This window comes from Zosterops lateralis (assembly GCF_965231275.1).
Source record: "Zosterops lateralis genome assembly, chromosome: 4".
In the NCBI taxonomy this organism is placed as follows: domain Eukaryota; kingdom Metazoa; phylum Chordata; class Aves; order Passeriformes; family Zosteropidae; genus Zosterops; species Zosterops lateralis.
Window position 1 is genome coordinate 67,625,850 of NC_139765.1, and position 14,967 is coordinate 67,640,816.

The 14,967-nt window shown below is 43.2% G+C and overlaps 1 protein-coding gene across 1 annotated transcript in view; it reads right to left on the bottom strand.

The window, feature by feature from the left end:
- The window catches only part of CAMK1D (calcium/calmodulin dependent protein kinase ID), a 118,120-nt gene that overhangs the window by 12,112 nt on the left and 91,041 nt on the right, over positions 1 to 14,967 (bottom strand). Inside the window, exons 6-7 of the mRNA XM_083858760.1 lie at positions 10,925 to 11,037; positions 9,080 to 9,158 (exon numbers count right to left, since the gene is read on the bottom strand). Coding sequence (XP_083714886.1) covers positions 9,080 to 9,158; positions 10,925 to 11,037 — 192 coding nt within the window. The remainder of the gene's footprint in view (positions 1 to 9,079; positions 9,159 to 10,924; positions 11,038 to 14,967) is intronic.

Sequence of the window (14,967 nt, forward strand, 5' to 3'; positions counted from 1 at the left end):
CAGGCTGAGACCACTTTTAGCCTCAACTATGCAGAAGCTTCCAGAGCCACTCCAACCTGTCTGATTTCTGTTTGCACTGGAGATTTTCCTGCCACCCTGCAATGTACGTAGTCATTCATCATGATTAATGTAGATTTACAGTAAAGCAGAGCCATGGACACTCATTGAAGCAGCACAGGCTGCACAAAGAGCTTAAGCTGAACAACACTTAGCCTAAAATAATTGATTGATCTTGCATAGTTTCTTCAACAGATAAAGATACATTCAAATCTTCACTAAACTGCTTTATTTCAAGGGGATTTTATTGATTCATTTAACTCCTCAAGGCATGAGACTTGGTGGAAGAGTAGGCACTGCAGTGAACTGATGCTGGGCCATGTGCTGGAGTAACTAGTGCCATCTAATGTAGATGATGCAAGGAGGCAAAGATTGCCTTGTATGTTGTAGGTAGTACTTTCAGAAATCTATTTTTTAGCCACAGTGTAGAAACACAATGTGCATTAGCAATAAAAAATTATAAGAAATTTAATAATCCACCAGGAGCAGAATGTCCTAGTCTGGGGAGCTCCAGCAGGATAATGAGAAGGTCTAGGAGACTCAGCAGTCGTCTAGTCTTTCTGCCCACCCCAGCTTGGTTAAAATAATTTTGACAAGTATTAGATAAACCAGTCTCTAAAGATCTCTGAAAGATGGAGACTTTTCAGCCAACCTATTCCAGTGCCTCACTATCTCCAGAAGACATGGAAAATAGTTTATTCCCTTTGTCTTTGAAGCATCCTTTCACATATTTGAAGACTGTTATCATGACTTCTCTCAGTCTTCTCTTCCCTAGACTAAACAAACTGATTCTTTCACTGTTTCTTCATAACTCATGTTTTCTAATCCTCTGATCTAAGTGAGCTCCTCTGGACTTTCTCCAATTATTCCACATTTTCCTTTGAGGGCGGCACCCGAACTTTCTCTGTTTTCCAACTAAGGCAGCAGAATGGCAGCACTGCTTTGTGCTTTCAAAAGACAAAATTCTGCTTACATACTCCAGCCTGCTGCTTCCATTTATGTGTCCTGTGCATTGGAGACACCCCTTTCGCCTTGCCCAGATCATTCCAAACTGTAACCCTGTTCTTCTAAAGACATGCTGTTTTTGCTGCCTTCACGTCCTTGGCACATCTCAGAAGTGCTGAGACCAGCCTTCTCCAAATTGCTGCCCGCCTTCCAGTCTCCCAGGATCTTCATCAGAGAGATGAGAGGAATGGCTTACCCTTGGGAGGAAGGACTAAACTCTCATGTTACAAGAGTGGACATCCACCAATCCAATCCTGTTGCAACTGAGCTCATCTCTACTGGGTTACTCAAGAGTGCTGGAGCCAGCAGGACTGTGGGCAGGAAGGAGCAGGGCTCCCATTCAGGGTAACTCTCACCCAGCTGGGAAGTGCCCTGCCTTACTGCCACTGCCTCAAGCAGACAGAACTGGGCAAAGATCCCAAATGGCACTTGACTTCCTCTCTTGGCTCCCTGTGGTGTTGATAGAGAAAAGGAGGTGTTTGGCTGAGAACTGGATGATCTTCAGATCCTCCTTTGAAGATGATTCTTTCTGATCACCTTTCCCACTGACAGCAAGGCAAGTTGGATTTCCTGGATTTCCCACTGGGGCCAGGTGACCAAAATCTTCATGAGGCACAATCTGGGTTAAGCATCATGTTCACTGTTCCATCCTCTGTCCTGAACAGTGAATATTGCCAGGCTCAGCACAGGCCCTGATGGATCCCAAGCAGTCCACACTCCCAGACAAGCCCTAGCAGAGTTTCCTGGTGGAAATGCAAACCACTAATCAGAGTCACTCCAAAATGTCATGAGGACTCTGCTCTGTCCAAGAACACCTCCTTGGTGAAGGCAGGTGCCCTCAACACACACCAGCTGGGAGCACTGGCTGTCACACTATAGATCTCAGAAGAAACTACAGGCCAAACCATCCCTTCAGTAACTGATCAAAGAAACCAAGACAGAAAATTCACTTACACTTGCAAAAGATATTTTTCCACCAAAGCTAATGATGTATTTTGCTTTACTAAAAAACTTGGTTAACAAACTCTATAAGAACAGATCCTCTTTCCCACCTGTCAAGTCTTATTTTGGAAACAGATAGAACAAGTTCTTGGGGCATGACGCCCTTGCCAGCTCTTCCAGAAGATTATTCTTGCCAGTTTCCACAAGGATTTGAAAATACATTTTTGTCTTATGAAGCTTTTGATTGGGCATGTAGCTCCAATACAGCCTTTATTTTTTTATTATTATTATTTTTAGTTTAGGGATCATTTTCTGAAACACTGGTGGTTTCAATAAGAAACTGCTTGTTTCAATAAGAAACTGCTTGTTCCAATAGTTCACAAACTACCTTCTACCACCCCTAAATCTATGTTAACTATGCAATTCTTGTAATTCCAGGAAAAAAGTCTTGGTATTTGGGTGTTTTCCAGATGGGCAGAATAGTATTTGTTTACTTCCCAAGAGGTTGGACAGATCCTGTGAAACCCTCAGATGCTACAGCAGTGGAACCATCCCACACCTTAGCTCTCTTCAGCAACATTAGTAACTTGCAGATAATAGTTTCTAATCAGAGCAAAATAACAGCACTGCTGGGACTAATTTCGTGCAGCAGGAGCTGTTCAAACACGTGCTGGTATGCTGAATGGTGTGGCTCAGAATGCAGCCTCAGCTGCCAAAGTCAGGAGTGGGATTGCTCTCCAAGCCGCCTTTGAAGAAACTACCCTGTTAATCCTGCAGTGCGGTAACACAAGCACTGAGATTCCAGACTGTATTTTGCACTTGGAGGATTTTGTAACTTTTATGAAATACTCGTGTTGTTGTAGCATTTATAGTATAGTTTTACTTCTAGGAAAACAAGAGCAATGTTATCATCTCTTTGCTGGAAATGTGGGGGTTTCAGGACATGGAAGAGGTGGAAGTGAGCAGGGAGAAGTCACGTCTTTTGTACTCTCAGTTGGAAGATATGAAAAATGAGATATACTTTGGGCACACTGTGGTGGGTATCATGAGCATGCTCACATCTATACCAAATGTATTTAATAATGAACTTCAGTTCCCTTGCTGGAAAGAGAAAGGATGAAATTAATAGATACTGGTTTTAGTATATTTATAATTTCCCTTCCACATTTTCCTAACTCTCCAAGTCCACAGGCTATAAGCCATCTCATTTTTTCTTTTAGAACAAAAATACCTTAGTATCTTTCTCTTTTTTTTTTTCTCCCCCCTTCTAGCACAACATATACTTTGCCTCTAGAAATCAGCTCCATTTTCATTGAGAAACTGCAATCAACTTGAGTTAATCAGACTGATGCTTATCTAGTCTTGAACAATACTTTCTGGCTTTGCAGTTAACTTTGAAGTTAACTATGTCAGCGCTGAAGTTTTGCATTTTTTTAACCAACTGTATTACTTGGCCCGGTAAAAAACATTACTTCTACCTACCACACACATATACAAAACCAAAATGAGACAAATCAGACTAATGCATCATGTGTTATCCTGCTGAGCATCACCCAGAACCAAGCAAGGACTGATTAGTCTAAGTGGAATCTGGATTTTCTCTCAGGATTCCCATTTTGCTGCACCTGAAAGCAGCTGCATTTTAACAATGCTTTGGGGAACTTTATATTGAAGCTGGTTTTACAACCAGTCGTAAATATATAACTGTCTCAATGCACGGAATTGGATACCAAGAGACCGAGAATGATGGCTCCCCATCCCAAACACGTCCACTAAAGCTAAGAAGGGTATTTCTCATGAATAACCATAACAAATCTAATTCTGCACATGAGAGGAATCTAATCTGATGATCAAATATTATTCCATAGTATCTAATTTATTTTAGCTCTCTAGCTGACTTCAAACTTATCACACCAATTTATCTGGCCATACCACTTCTAAGCTTTGAGAGGAACCTCCAACAAAGACAAACCCAGCAAATTTCCTTTTGGACAGTTCTTCATTAGCATGCTGCAAGCAAATGTCTCTCTCATCCTCCCTGCCCACAACAGCAGGCAGAGCCTTTCATCTACCACTATTTTCTAAACCTTCCCTCCTAAGGCAGCCAACTCAAATGCTGTGCTGGCCAAAAACTGCTTGGAAATACTCCTGAGTATGATGGTGGGAAACCTGGAGTTAGCTGTAATGGATAATGCTGAGGGATCATAACTCTTCTCTATGTACACACACACACATACACACACACTCATCCATGCATGTATATAAACACACACACATACACTGTGTGTGTGTGTTTACACATATACTCATTTATATATGATGTTCCAAAATAAATAGAGTGCGGGGATGAACTCAATAAGAGTTTGATTTAATGTTGTAAACATCAGCAGTTCCCTTCAGGAAGGCCTTTTCACACTTCAAACAATATTGTCTAAGAACCGAGCTCTTTGTAAACCATGTCCTTTCCCTGGGTGGAAATTATTATCTGGCTTGTGCTCTGTGGCACATAATAAACACTTGGAGTCATGGTCACAATTTGCAGAGGCTCAGTCTTTGACAAGAGCTTTGTAATTCTCCAGTGTAGGTGTGGCTGGATATTGGCACATCCCAAGGATCCTCTCTCCCTTTGCTCAAGCAATGGGGAAAGGCCAGGACCACACTCCTGCCTGTAGACACTGGGGTCTAACTGGTGCCACAAGCTCCTTCTCCCTTGTACAGTTTATATATTTACAATCTCTATATGGAGGCAATCAATCCATCATCCTTTTATTTAGTCCCAAATTGCCTTTGATGCCATAAGTGCCTTCAGCACACAGCTTTAAATTCCATTTAAGTTCACTTGGTTAATGCATGATGGAGTAAATAAATTCATGGCAGCCCTTCTAACTTCTGTAATAGCTTCCTGACTGTTGGGCTATGTCCTCACCCTCTGAGGACTGTTTTCTTTTCCTCTGGTCCGAGCCTGAAGGCTGAATTTGGCTCTGCAGGGTCTAGTTGGACCTGATGGGGAGCACACTTTGATAATCCTTGTGGGTCCCTCCCACCTCAGGGTATTCTATGTTTTTATGAGTCTACAGCTGGAAAAAACAGGTCCTCAGGTTTCTGCTGCTCCCTCTAATCACTGCAGACTGAGCCACTGCCCTAAACAGGATGTAGGCTCTGACATGGCAATATATTTAATAAACTTAATTGCTGTCTTTAATATGAGCCAGGGAAACATTAAAATGTATCAAGCTGCAGCAAAATCACCCCATTCTTTTGTTACCTTCATTTTCCATGTCCTTTTTGAAAAGTCACAGTGGGAAAAGCTAGGCAGAACATTGCACCTTTGCAACACACCATAAACAGTGCAAGCCTCACTGAAAGATACATTATAAAAGAAATAACTTTTCCAGTGGAAAGCATAACTCACTAGTATATTAAACTGGAGAAATCTGTATAAATGGACATGCAGGGCTGGAGTCATTATACCAACAAGTCTCACATATTGTACTGTTTCTGCTGCCATACTTCACTGCAATTATTAGCCTCCTTTTCTGCCAGCTCCGAGTTTAACATACCATCCCCCTCCCAAGGCCATTTGATTATAAATAGCAAGACATCACGTAAATGCAGGCATGTGGCAAGCAGATACACTGCAGAAAAGTGGGCCATTGGGAAGAAGTATTTACTTTTTTTAGGGTCTGATCCTGTGCAAACATTTAGTCATGCAAATAGCTGTCTATTCTGGAGCAGCCTCCCAAAATTCAAAGATATTATTAACCTTAAAGGCACAAATGTAATATCTTGCAAGATCCAGTTCCTGCAAGCCCTATTTGGAAGGTTTTAATGAAAACACAGTGATTAAAATAAAGGTGTGTTTTAGAAACAGTTTGTTCTTCACAAATACTACACATTGAAACAACAAAATCTCATGGCCAGGTAGCCATGTCATGCATAGTTAACTACTTTTAGCACAACCAGATTATAAAATATGTCTTAATTATTCATGATTTGATAGATTTCTTCCTAATTTCTGAAGATCCTAATGATCTGATACTGTAGAGAAAGATTTCACAGGAGGAAGTAAAAGGGAAAGCTGGAAAATCTTACTATAAAGAGTTGAGTCACTATATATATATATATATATATATATATATATATATATATATATAATCTATCATTTGCACAGTACCCGTGACCCAGGGAGGCCTGTTTGTCTCCTGTGAAACAAGGAAACAAACCCCAATTCTCACTGAAGTCTGGCAAAACTCTCATTAGCCTCAGTGGAATCAGGATTTCGCTGAGGGGCTTTTTCAGATCCCTCACTGTCCCTTTGTTGTTGCCAGAAACTGATGCCTTGGGAAGGCTGACCTGGAACAGAGACTGGACAGAGCTAGAGAATAAAGTAGGTATTTAATGAAAGGCCTCTTGGATACACCCTGGGCAGGAAAAGAGCCTGGCCAGGGCTACACCCAGGGTGGACTTAAAGTGGTCACAAAATGGACAACTGGTCATGAGGTCTCACACTTTTATAAGTTTTGGTTCATTTGCATATTGGGGTTTAATTGTCCAATTACTGCTTCAGGTTGTGAGGTCTCATCTTTTTTGTTTCTCTCTTCACTTCACCATTGTTTATGCTTTTGGGCCTGAAAGGAGTACCCCTTGTACTCGTTGTCCCTGGTCTTCTGCAAGAAAAGGATTTGTTTTGTCTCCCTACTTTGTGAAGAGAGCTGACTAGCACTTACTTTGGGGCTCAGAACTGCACCCCTAGGCAGCACAGAATCTGAAAAACATGAAAGCTAAAACTTAAGGCATCATCATGAGAACTCTAGGGTTCAAAGATGTTTCTCCAGTTATGTTGCTTGTGCAGACAAGAAAAAATACCTTTTATGAGATGCCATCAAGGGCTGCTTGCAGTGCAAGCACTCTGCAAAAGCATATAATTTATGGGACCACTACAGCCTGCTCTGATTGTCTCTTCCCACTAAGCCAACAGTCTTATGTACCTCTGTATTTCTGATAACACACAGAGAAGATGCTCTCTTGGCACTATGGAAGGTGAAGTAGCCAAGGGGGATGTGTGCTAAAGAATCCATGCTCATCTGAAAAGGGGCTGTGGGATGATACAAAAGCTGTGGCATCCTCTGTCTGCTGGCTGCACATGTGCACCCCTGTCTCAAACTGCTGCAACACTGAATGCAATCATGAGAGAGAGAGGAACTCAGGCCTGGAGCTGTTGGAAACTTCAATATGCCCAGGCTGAGAGAAGGACACAGCTGACCACTGAGACAAAGCACAGAACTCTCTTCCTCCTCCACTGAAAAAGCCTTCCCTCCCTTCCAGGAGAAGGAAAGGGTGTCACTGCCACAGATGTAATGACCAGAATGAGAAAAGAAACAGTGAAACCCTCACTATTTCCTGACATAAGGAATCTGGGTAGAAAATGCTCCTTGAGCAATGTTTTGGCAAAAGGAGATCCTATCCACTAACTCCAAAATAACATCTGGGTGAGCAGCCATGATTATCCAAAAAGGCATTTATCACTACAGCATCCAAACCCTCCAAAAAAACAATCACTGCACAGCTCTCCAGAGAGGTCCAAAACTGCAACATCCATGTTACAGGAAGCTTTTCAGGGCAAGGGGGAATGAGACATGGAGTGTTGCTCATGAACACACTGGGGAGGACAGAAGAAGATCTGAAGCCATAGCTTTGGAAACCCCCATGCTTTGTTTTCAAGTACAACTGCCCTGTAATTCCCTGGCACATGTTGTCTCTGTGTCAAAGGGAGGTGGTGGATTCAGGATGTGGAGTGGGAATATGGTGAATATTTTCACCCTCCCTTCTGCAGTGCCATTTGCATGTCTGACATTTCAAAGGCTGACTCTGAGCTGTGCTGGGAGCTGTGTCAGAACTTGAACCCTTGAAAATGAACCACTGGATGGCAAAGTCAGTCTGGCAGAAGAAGACCCCCTGCCACAGAAATAGAACCTTTTTGGGGGGGTTGTTTTTAAATGGAAGACTGGATTCTGTGGAAAATAGTACGAATTATGTAGCAGTCTGTGAGTTTCCATTGGCCTTTGGCCATGACATGCAAAAGAAAAATAAAACCGCACAAATAAAGGAATGAAAACACTTTTTATCATTTTGTTCTTTTCAGAGGGCCCAGAAGCTGTGTGTGTTACAAGTGCCACGTTTCTTTGTTGCACTCCAGTCACCAACACAGATGTAGCAGGGGCAGGAGCTGGATGCTTACATTTTGTGTATCTTGGATGTAAGGCTTTGGAAAATCTGTCTCTGAGTTGTACAAATGGTCACCTCACTCCCTGCTGGGAGTTGCATTCTCATTGTTTATTCTGCCTTCCTAATACTGACTTGTTTAATTTCCTGAGGCTCAGGTCAGTATCATTTAAAACCAGTTTGGGATTTTTTTTCATCTCACAAAAGAAGGATTTCATTTCTCAAATTTCCTTTTTGTCACACAGACAAAGCAAAAGGAAGTGGCATTTGGGGCAATTGTGATAGTATAAAAACAGAGTCTAATGCACACCTGGGGTGAAAATGTCATGCCATTAACTCTTTTCTGTTGCAGCTATTATAACAACAAAAATAATACCTCACCTTGCTTATATAATATCCCCTGCCCTAAAAGAGTTAGATCCAGAGCCCATGTGTGGGTGCAGCTGATCATGTGGGCTGATGCTCTCAGTCACTCAGGGCTGGTCAAAAGTACATGAGTCACCCTTGTTCCAGCAACACAAACCTGGGGTCACGTTGGTGAAGTCACTCATATGCAAAGGCATCATTTAACTTAAAGCACTTTAATCATTTTGGCACATCCCACTGCTGCACTACAGTCAACATATATAATTCAGCGTTTTACTAATCCTTACACAAGTTGGTGCATGAGATTAAAGTCCATTACAGTTTTCCAGGAAAATCTGGAGGACAAAGGCAGTGGTTGTAAGAATAAAAACACAGAGTTATGTAGTAGAGATCAGTACAACATGTGACAGACAAACCACTTCCACACATGAATGCAGAAGGGTGCTCTGTGTCCTGAGGGTTTCTCAGAGCAGTGAGTGCTGCTTACCAAGGGTGCCGTGCTGCTTGCTCACAGGTGTATCTTTTATTAGGGTCCTTCTCCATCAAATTCCGGATGAAGTCTTTAGCTGCAAAAAAAAAAGAAACAAATAAAAAAAAGAAAAAAAGAAAAAAAATAAATAAAAAAAAATAAAAAGAGAGAGAATGATTGAAAGCAGTCGAGTTGATGCCCAGTTCTGCTGCCACAGGATGAGCCAACAGCACTGATCAGGCTACCAAGTGCCATAGGGGCACAGCACAAGAAAACAGTCCTGGGTCATTTGTCGTTTATGAGTATAACTAGAACCAAAGTGACTTAGGACCAAATCCAACATATTTGGTGTACCAGATAAAAGCTGAAGGTAATTACTCCTGCAGGTATATTTAGGAGTGGGGTGAGTAATTCAGAGTTAGCAGAGTACAACCCTGCCAGCTCCTGGGTCCCTGGTCAGCCACGTGCTGCATCATCTTAATGCTCTGAATGTGGCGACATGCACTGGATGTGCTGGCCAGCTGAGTGGAGGGGGAGGAGGTCAGATGCCACAGTAAGAGAAGCTTCACATTGCTCATTCCAAGCAGTCACACACATGGACAGCTGTGAGGACATGTTGCCTATTTAAGAGGAATTCAGCAAGGAAAATGGGCTCCCTGGAGCAGGAGGCAGTGTGTTTTTAATTGACACTATAATGGAGGGAACAGAGATTGCAGTGTGGCGTGAGTCCAGCAGTTTCAGGACAGTGTAGCTGAAGGAGCCACAGCAAAGCCAAATATGGCAGGAAAATCTTTGTGCTGATTTAGGTGATGGACTTTCCCCCACGAGGCAGAAGGGTCTGCCAGCAGACCTTCATATTTTCTCTGAAAATCCTTATTAGTTTAAAAAAAAATTTTTCATCACATATATTTTTTGAGCAATCCATCACAATGATGTCTGGACTGCAGATGTAAGCAGCATAAAATGTTGCTCTGTGTAGAGATAAGAGAATGTATAATCATCTTTAAAATAAAAACACTCAATTTTTATCTCCCCTGCCTCAATCAGTAGCACTAATAAATCAGAAAACTGTATTTATAGGGATATTTTTACATGATGGAATATTCCTAGAATTCATTTCATCTTCTGCATGAAGTAGCAGATGTTTGCCTGGGTTGGACAGAGCAAGGACACTGAGCTTGGGTGACCTTTTGGAGAATACACAGTGTGTCAGGGTCACATGCAGGTGCAAGGCTGAATGTCTCCTGCTGTCACCCCCTAGACACAGACCCACAGAAGCCCTTAGGAACATCTGCCTGTAACACATTTGGTGTATCTGCCCCTCTGCCAGGCTGACTGGAGCAGGGACAGTGGGTACTACAGGTTAAATATCTCCTGCACTGGGTGGGGAACATCCACAGACATGGACAGTCCTTCCAGCTTCTGGATCTGCTCACCTGTCTCATTTGAAAGCCATTAATTTCTTGGTTTTTTGATGCATAGACTGAGGACCTGCTTTGGAGCCGCACTGAAGTGTCAGCACCAGAGCCAAACTCATTTGCCACATTATTATTAATGACACATTAGCAATCTGCTTTTCATTTGGATACAATGAAGAAATTAAGCTGCTTTTTCTTCTTGGGACAGTCTTCTGTCATCTTTATCTGCTGTTTGAGCCATGTTTCAGTGCTTTGTGTGTGACTGGACAAAATAGTACCTAATTTGTCTCCCATGAATATTTGAGCCAAAAGAAATGCACATTCCCACTGGTGTTCAGTTAGAAGGATCTCTGCACATGATGGAGAGTGCATTTTCATGCCTGGGGAGGGATGTATGCGATAGGCACACATGGTTGTTGCAATTTAAAGGGCAGTAGCTACTTACCAGACTCAGAGATGTCATCCCAGTATGGAGAGTCAAACTCATACTCTGCCTTAAGGATCTGCTCAAAGAGTTTGGAGTCGTTTTCATCATAGAAAGGGGGATATCCACAGAGCCTAATGGAGAACAAGAAAGGAGAGAGGTGACCATGGGACCCATCTCTGTCCAGAAGGTAAGAAGAAGGGAGGGAAAAGAAGGAGAAACTCTCACTTAAGGCTTGCCCCAGTAAGTTTTCAAGCAGGCAAGTGCTACCATGTAAAAAGTTTCTTCAGGGACATGTCAACCCACTTCTGAAGATTGGCACTGTCCTGGACAGTCAATTCTGCCTGCAAACCTGGTTATGTTGACCCCATGCTGACTCATGCAGACACCCTGGCCTCTCTCTGCATGTTTTTGAGTGTTTAACCAGAGAAATAGTTTTATTATACAGACATGACCCCTGCCATCCTCTCCTGTACAAGTGCTAAGAGGAGATTTCATGAGCTAAACCCTACATCCACAGAGCATCAGTCCCTCTAATCCCTCAGCACATCCAGAAGATCCGGTGCAAAGGAGGACAAGGAGCCCTGCAGAGCTTCCAGGCAGCGGGTATAATGCATCTGTGGGATGTGCTGGGCTCTGTGTCCCCAGGCACAGTGAGGAGGATGCCCAGGAGCCCATCCAGCTCTGCAGCAGAGCTTGCAGGGGCTGCACACGAACCTGTTGCTGCTGCAAACACAGAGTGAGCCTCTCCTTTTCTCACTCCTGCAAGTGATTTTGCTGATCACATCCAACTGCCTGCCTCGCTTGAGGCCAACAACAGTCCTGTCCTGGTTTTCAGTGTTTAGTCAGACTTCTCAGAAAGCCTAGTCCCAGGACAAGCAGGACATTGAACATTATTTGCCTAGTTTGAGCTCATACACTCAGGGTGCACCCTCCCAGTGCTGCAGAGCAGGACAGCCACAATGCTGAGGCAGGTCTGGATGTGGGAAAAGCAAATCTAGCTCTGAATTAAGCAAGTGCAGCAATAAAACTTGTGTGTCAGATCCCTCACACCCAGCTGGTGCTGCAGGCAGGATTCTGTCCCACTCTGCACAGACATGCCAGCAGAGACAACCCTTCTTCAGGTTTTAACACTAATGTTGCAAACTGCCAGATTTACCTCTGAGGCTGGCCCAAGGTTTTAGCAAACCCATCCTGCTCACAGTTAGACAGACCTTCCTGTCTCTGTGTAGAGATGACACATCTTTTTCCTCTTATCACTGGTCTATGGTTTAAATCATTCTTTCACATACTTTGCTGGTATTTAAATGGTCATTTTCCTACAGTTTTTTTTAAACTCTGAGTCAATCAGCCTTAATAAAGCATTTAATTGGAGAGAGCAAGCCATTACAAACAGACTGTAGATCTAGCTCAGAAGCAAAAACAGAGCAAGGGGGGGAAACTGCAAGAAATTAAATACTTGAGTTATTTATAACCCAAAGCCAGCCGGCTGCCCTGGAGGTTATTTGAACCAACTCAACACTTGAGGGTGAAAGGAGCAATGTTTTGTTAGCTCTGAAGAGCCAGTGCGCTTGATAAATAATTTAAATACTGAGTGAGATGTTGATCTACGTCACATCCACACTGACCTGGGAGAACTCTACTGAAATCTGCAGCATGATAATGAACCCACTGTGGTTCAGCTGGACCAGAAATCTCTCTCTTTATCTCAGAGAGCAGATGAGCCAGTCCTCATTTGTGTCCCACTGGATGACTGCCATTATCAATAGCAGTAAGATAACCTCATGCCAAACAAGCATGGATGTCCAGAGCAGGACTGGGCACGTACTTAATGGGCAGGTGCTTATGTGTGGGGCTGGGTGATCCTGTTTGAAACTCCTGTGGTGCAGGGGGTGTATGAGAAGGGTCCTTAAAAATTCTGAATTTAAGCAAATGGCAAAAAGCCACTATGTACACAAACAACAGAGGAAAAACATCTGGTAGCTTAATGAAGAAACTGGATCCACAATCAGTGTCCAGCTCTAGAGGCATCTGTGAAGAGCTTATAAATTACTTGTTTTAGTGCAATAATTATCAGTGCTCACATCCCACAGTCTTGGTGTGGGATGCACACAAACTGATTTTCACCTTCCTCCTCTTTTGTCACAACCCTCAAGGTTTTGGGTGCTTTACTGAAGGGAAATGATGGAGCTGACAGCACCTGCACTGGGACTGGTATGATGAGCACTGGGGTAGAGATGCCCAGTTTGGAGAAAAAAAAAAAAAAAAAAAAAGAGAATAAAGAAAAAAACTCCAAACAAGCAAAACAATTGAAGCCATTGCTCTGTCCCCTCTTCCTTGTGAGACTCAGGGGGCTGCATGTAAGAAGCCTGACAGCCCTTCATTAATTTCTTGCTTTCCTCAGCACTTTCCTTAGACAAACCCAAAGTGCTCTGATAAAGCATTTTAAGGCGAGCAGACAGTGCTGTGCATGCTGAGGCACTGGCAGGCTGCTCTGGAGAGAGAAATAACTCTCTTCAAATGTGCACTGTACTAATTACCTTGGCAAAGGTACAAGAGCACAAGTTAGGACTGCTGTGATTTATACACACTTGTGGCAGCTAAAGGTAGGAGTAAACTGTTGAGCAGCACAGAGCTGGAGGGCAGCAACCCTGTAAGGGGGAAATACAGAGACAGGAGTCCCAGCAAGAATCCCAGCCTTTCCAGAGCTCCTCTGTGTGGCTTGAATATCTACACCTTTGGGGAATCAGCCTCTGTGTCCAGGAGGTCACTGCAGCCCATGTTGATGCACAAGGAGAGACAGCGTCATGCAGGAGAGCGCCAGAACTGCCGGGAGCTGGGCACAGGGCAGACAACAGCCTCTTTTGGCACAGCTTTCCCCTTGCTAGGAGGAGGTTGAGAAGTTTTAGTTGCTACTACAGGTAGAAAGATCCCCCAAAATCAGCCCCTTCCCTGACAGCTGAGTGAGAGCAAGGCAAGGGCTGATCCTGGCTTGGGCAGGGATAGGATGAACCTCCTGCACAGGGAGTTTCAAGGATGTTCCTCTGGGAGGCAAATCAATGAGGATCTACACCAGAAAGCCTGTGAGAAGGGAGCAAGCTCTGTAGGTCAGAAGAGGTGGCAAGTGGGAGGGGAACAGCAGGGCACCCTGGCACAGGGATGGGTTGAGAGCCAAAACACAGGTCCCTGTATTTTAAGTACAGCTTTGCTGCCCTTTCCCTTAGAAATAGAGTTTAGGAAGACAAGGAAGTTTTAATGTTACTTAAGGTTTAACATTATTGGCTTTGCAGAAGGGATGGGAAAGCCCCAGCAAATCAGCCTATCTTGCAATTTATGGCTGGAGGAAATCTTGCTGGACTTCCAGCAACTGGGCCACTTTCCAAAGTCCATAATGAGTTTTTTGGTTAATTCTTACAGGATCCAAATCCCACCGACTTAATTTCCATCTGCTGGGATGTTTCTGTGTGAAAAAAATGACCTCACTATCAGAGGTTCTGCTGCTTTTCTTTAGATATGCAGAAATGCAAAAATAACCCCTCTGTCTTCGATGTGAAAAAATCCTGCACTGTCCTGGGGGAGTTTCAGGACGCTATTAGTTGTCATCATTTTCTTGCAGTTTCACCAAATAAAAGGTTTCCAGAATTATTTAGCAATGTTATCACATAAGCAAGAGATTTTCCCCTAAACTCCTATTCTCAGTCTTGCCTTAAAAATAATGGGATGCAGATAAGAAAAACACAGGTGGATGTACAAAAGAAAGATATTGCCAGAATAATTTCTAAAAGTGATCCTGAGAGCACAAGAGGAATAGCAGGAACATCTTGTCCTCACCAGGCAGAGAAAACAAACCCCTGCAAGCTCCCATTACATATTGGGGGTGACACCAAAGGCTAAATAACTCATTCACATGGTCAGTGTCCAGTCTGTAACACAAGAGGCCCCAGGGTTAGTTTCATAAACAATTTTACAGTTAGATCAGAACAAAGAATTCAGTGAGTGCTCAAAGACCTGAGATGTGTGGTGTGGGAAGTCATCCAAGTCCTATTTATAGGGAGAAACACATG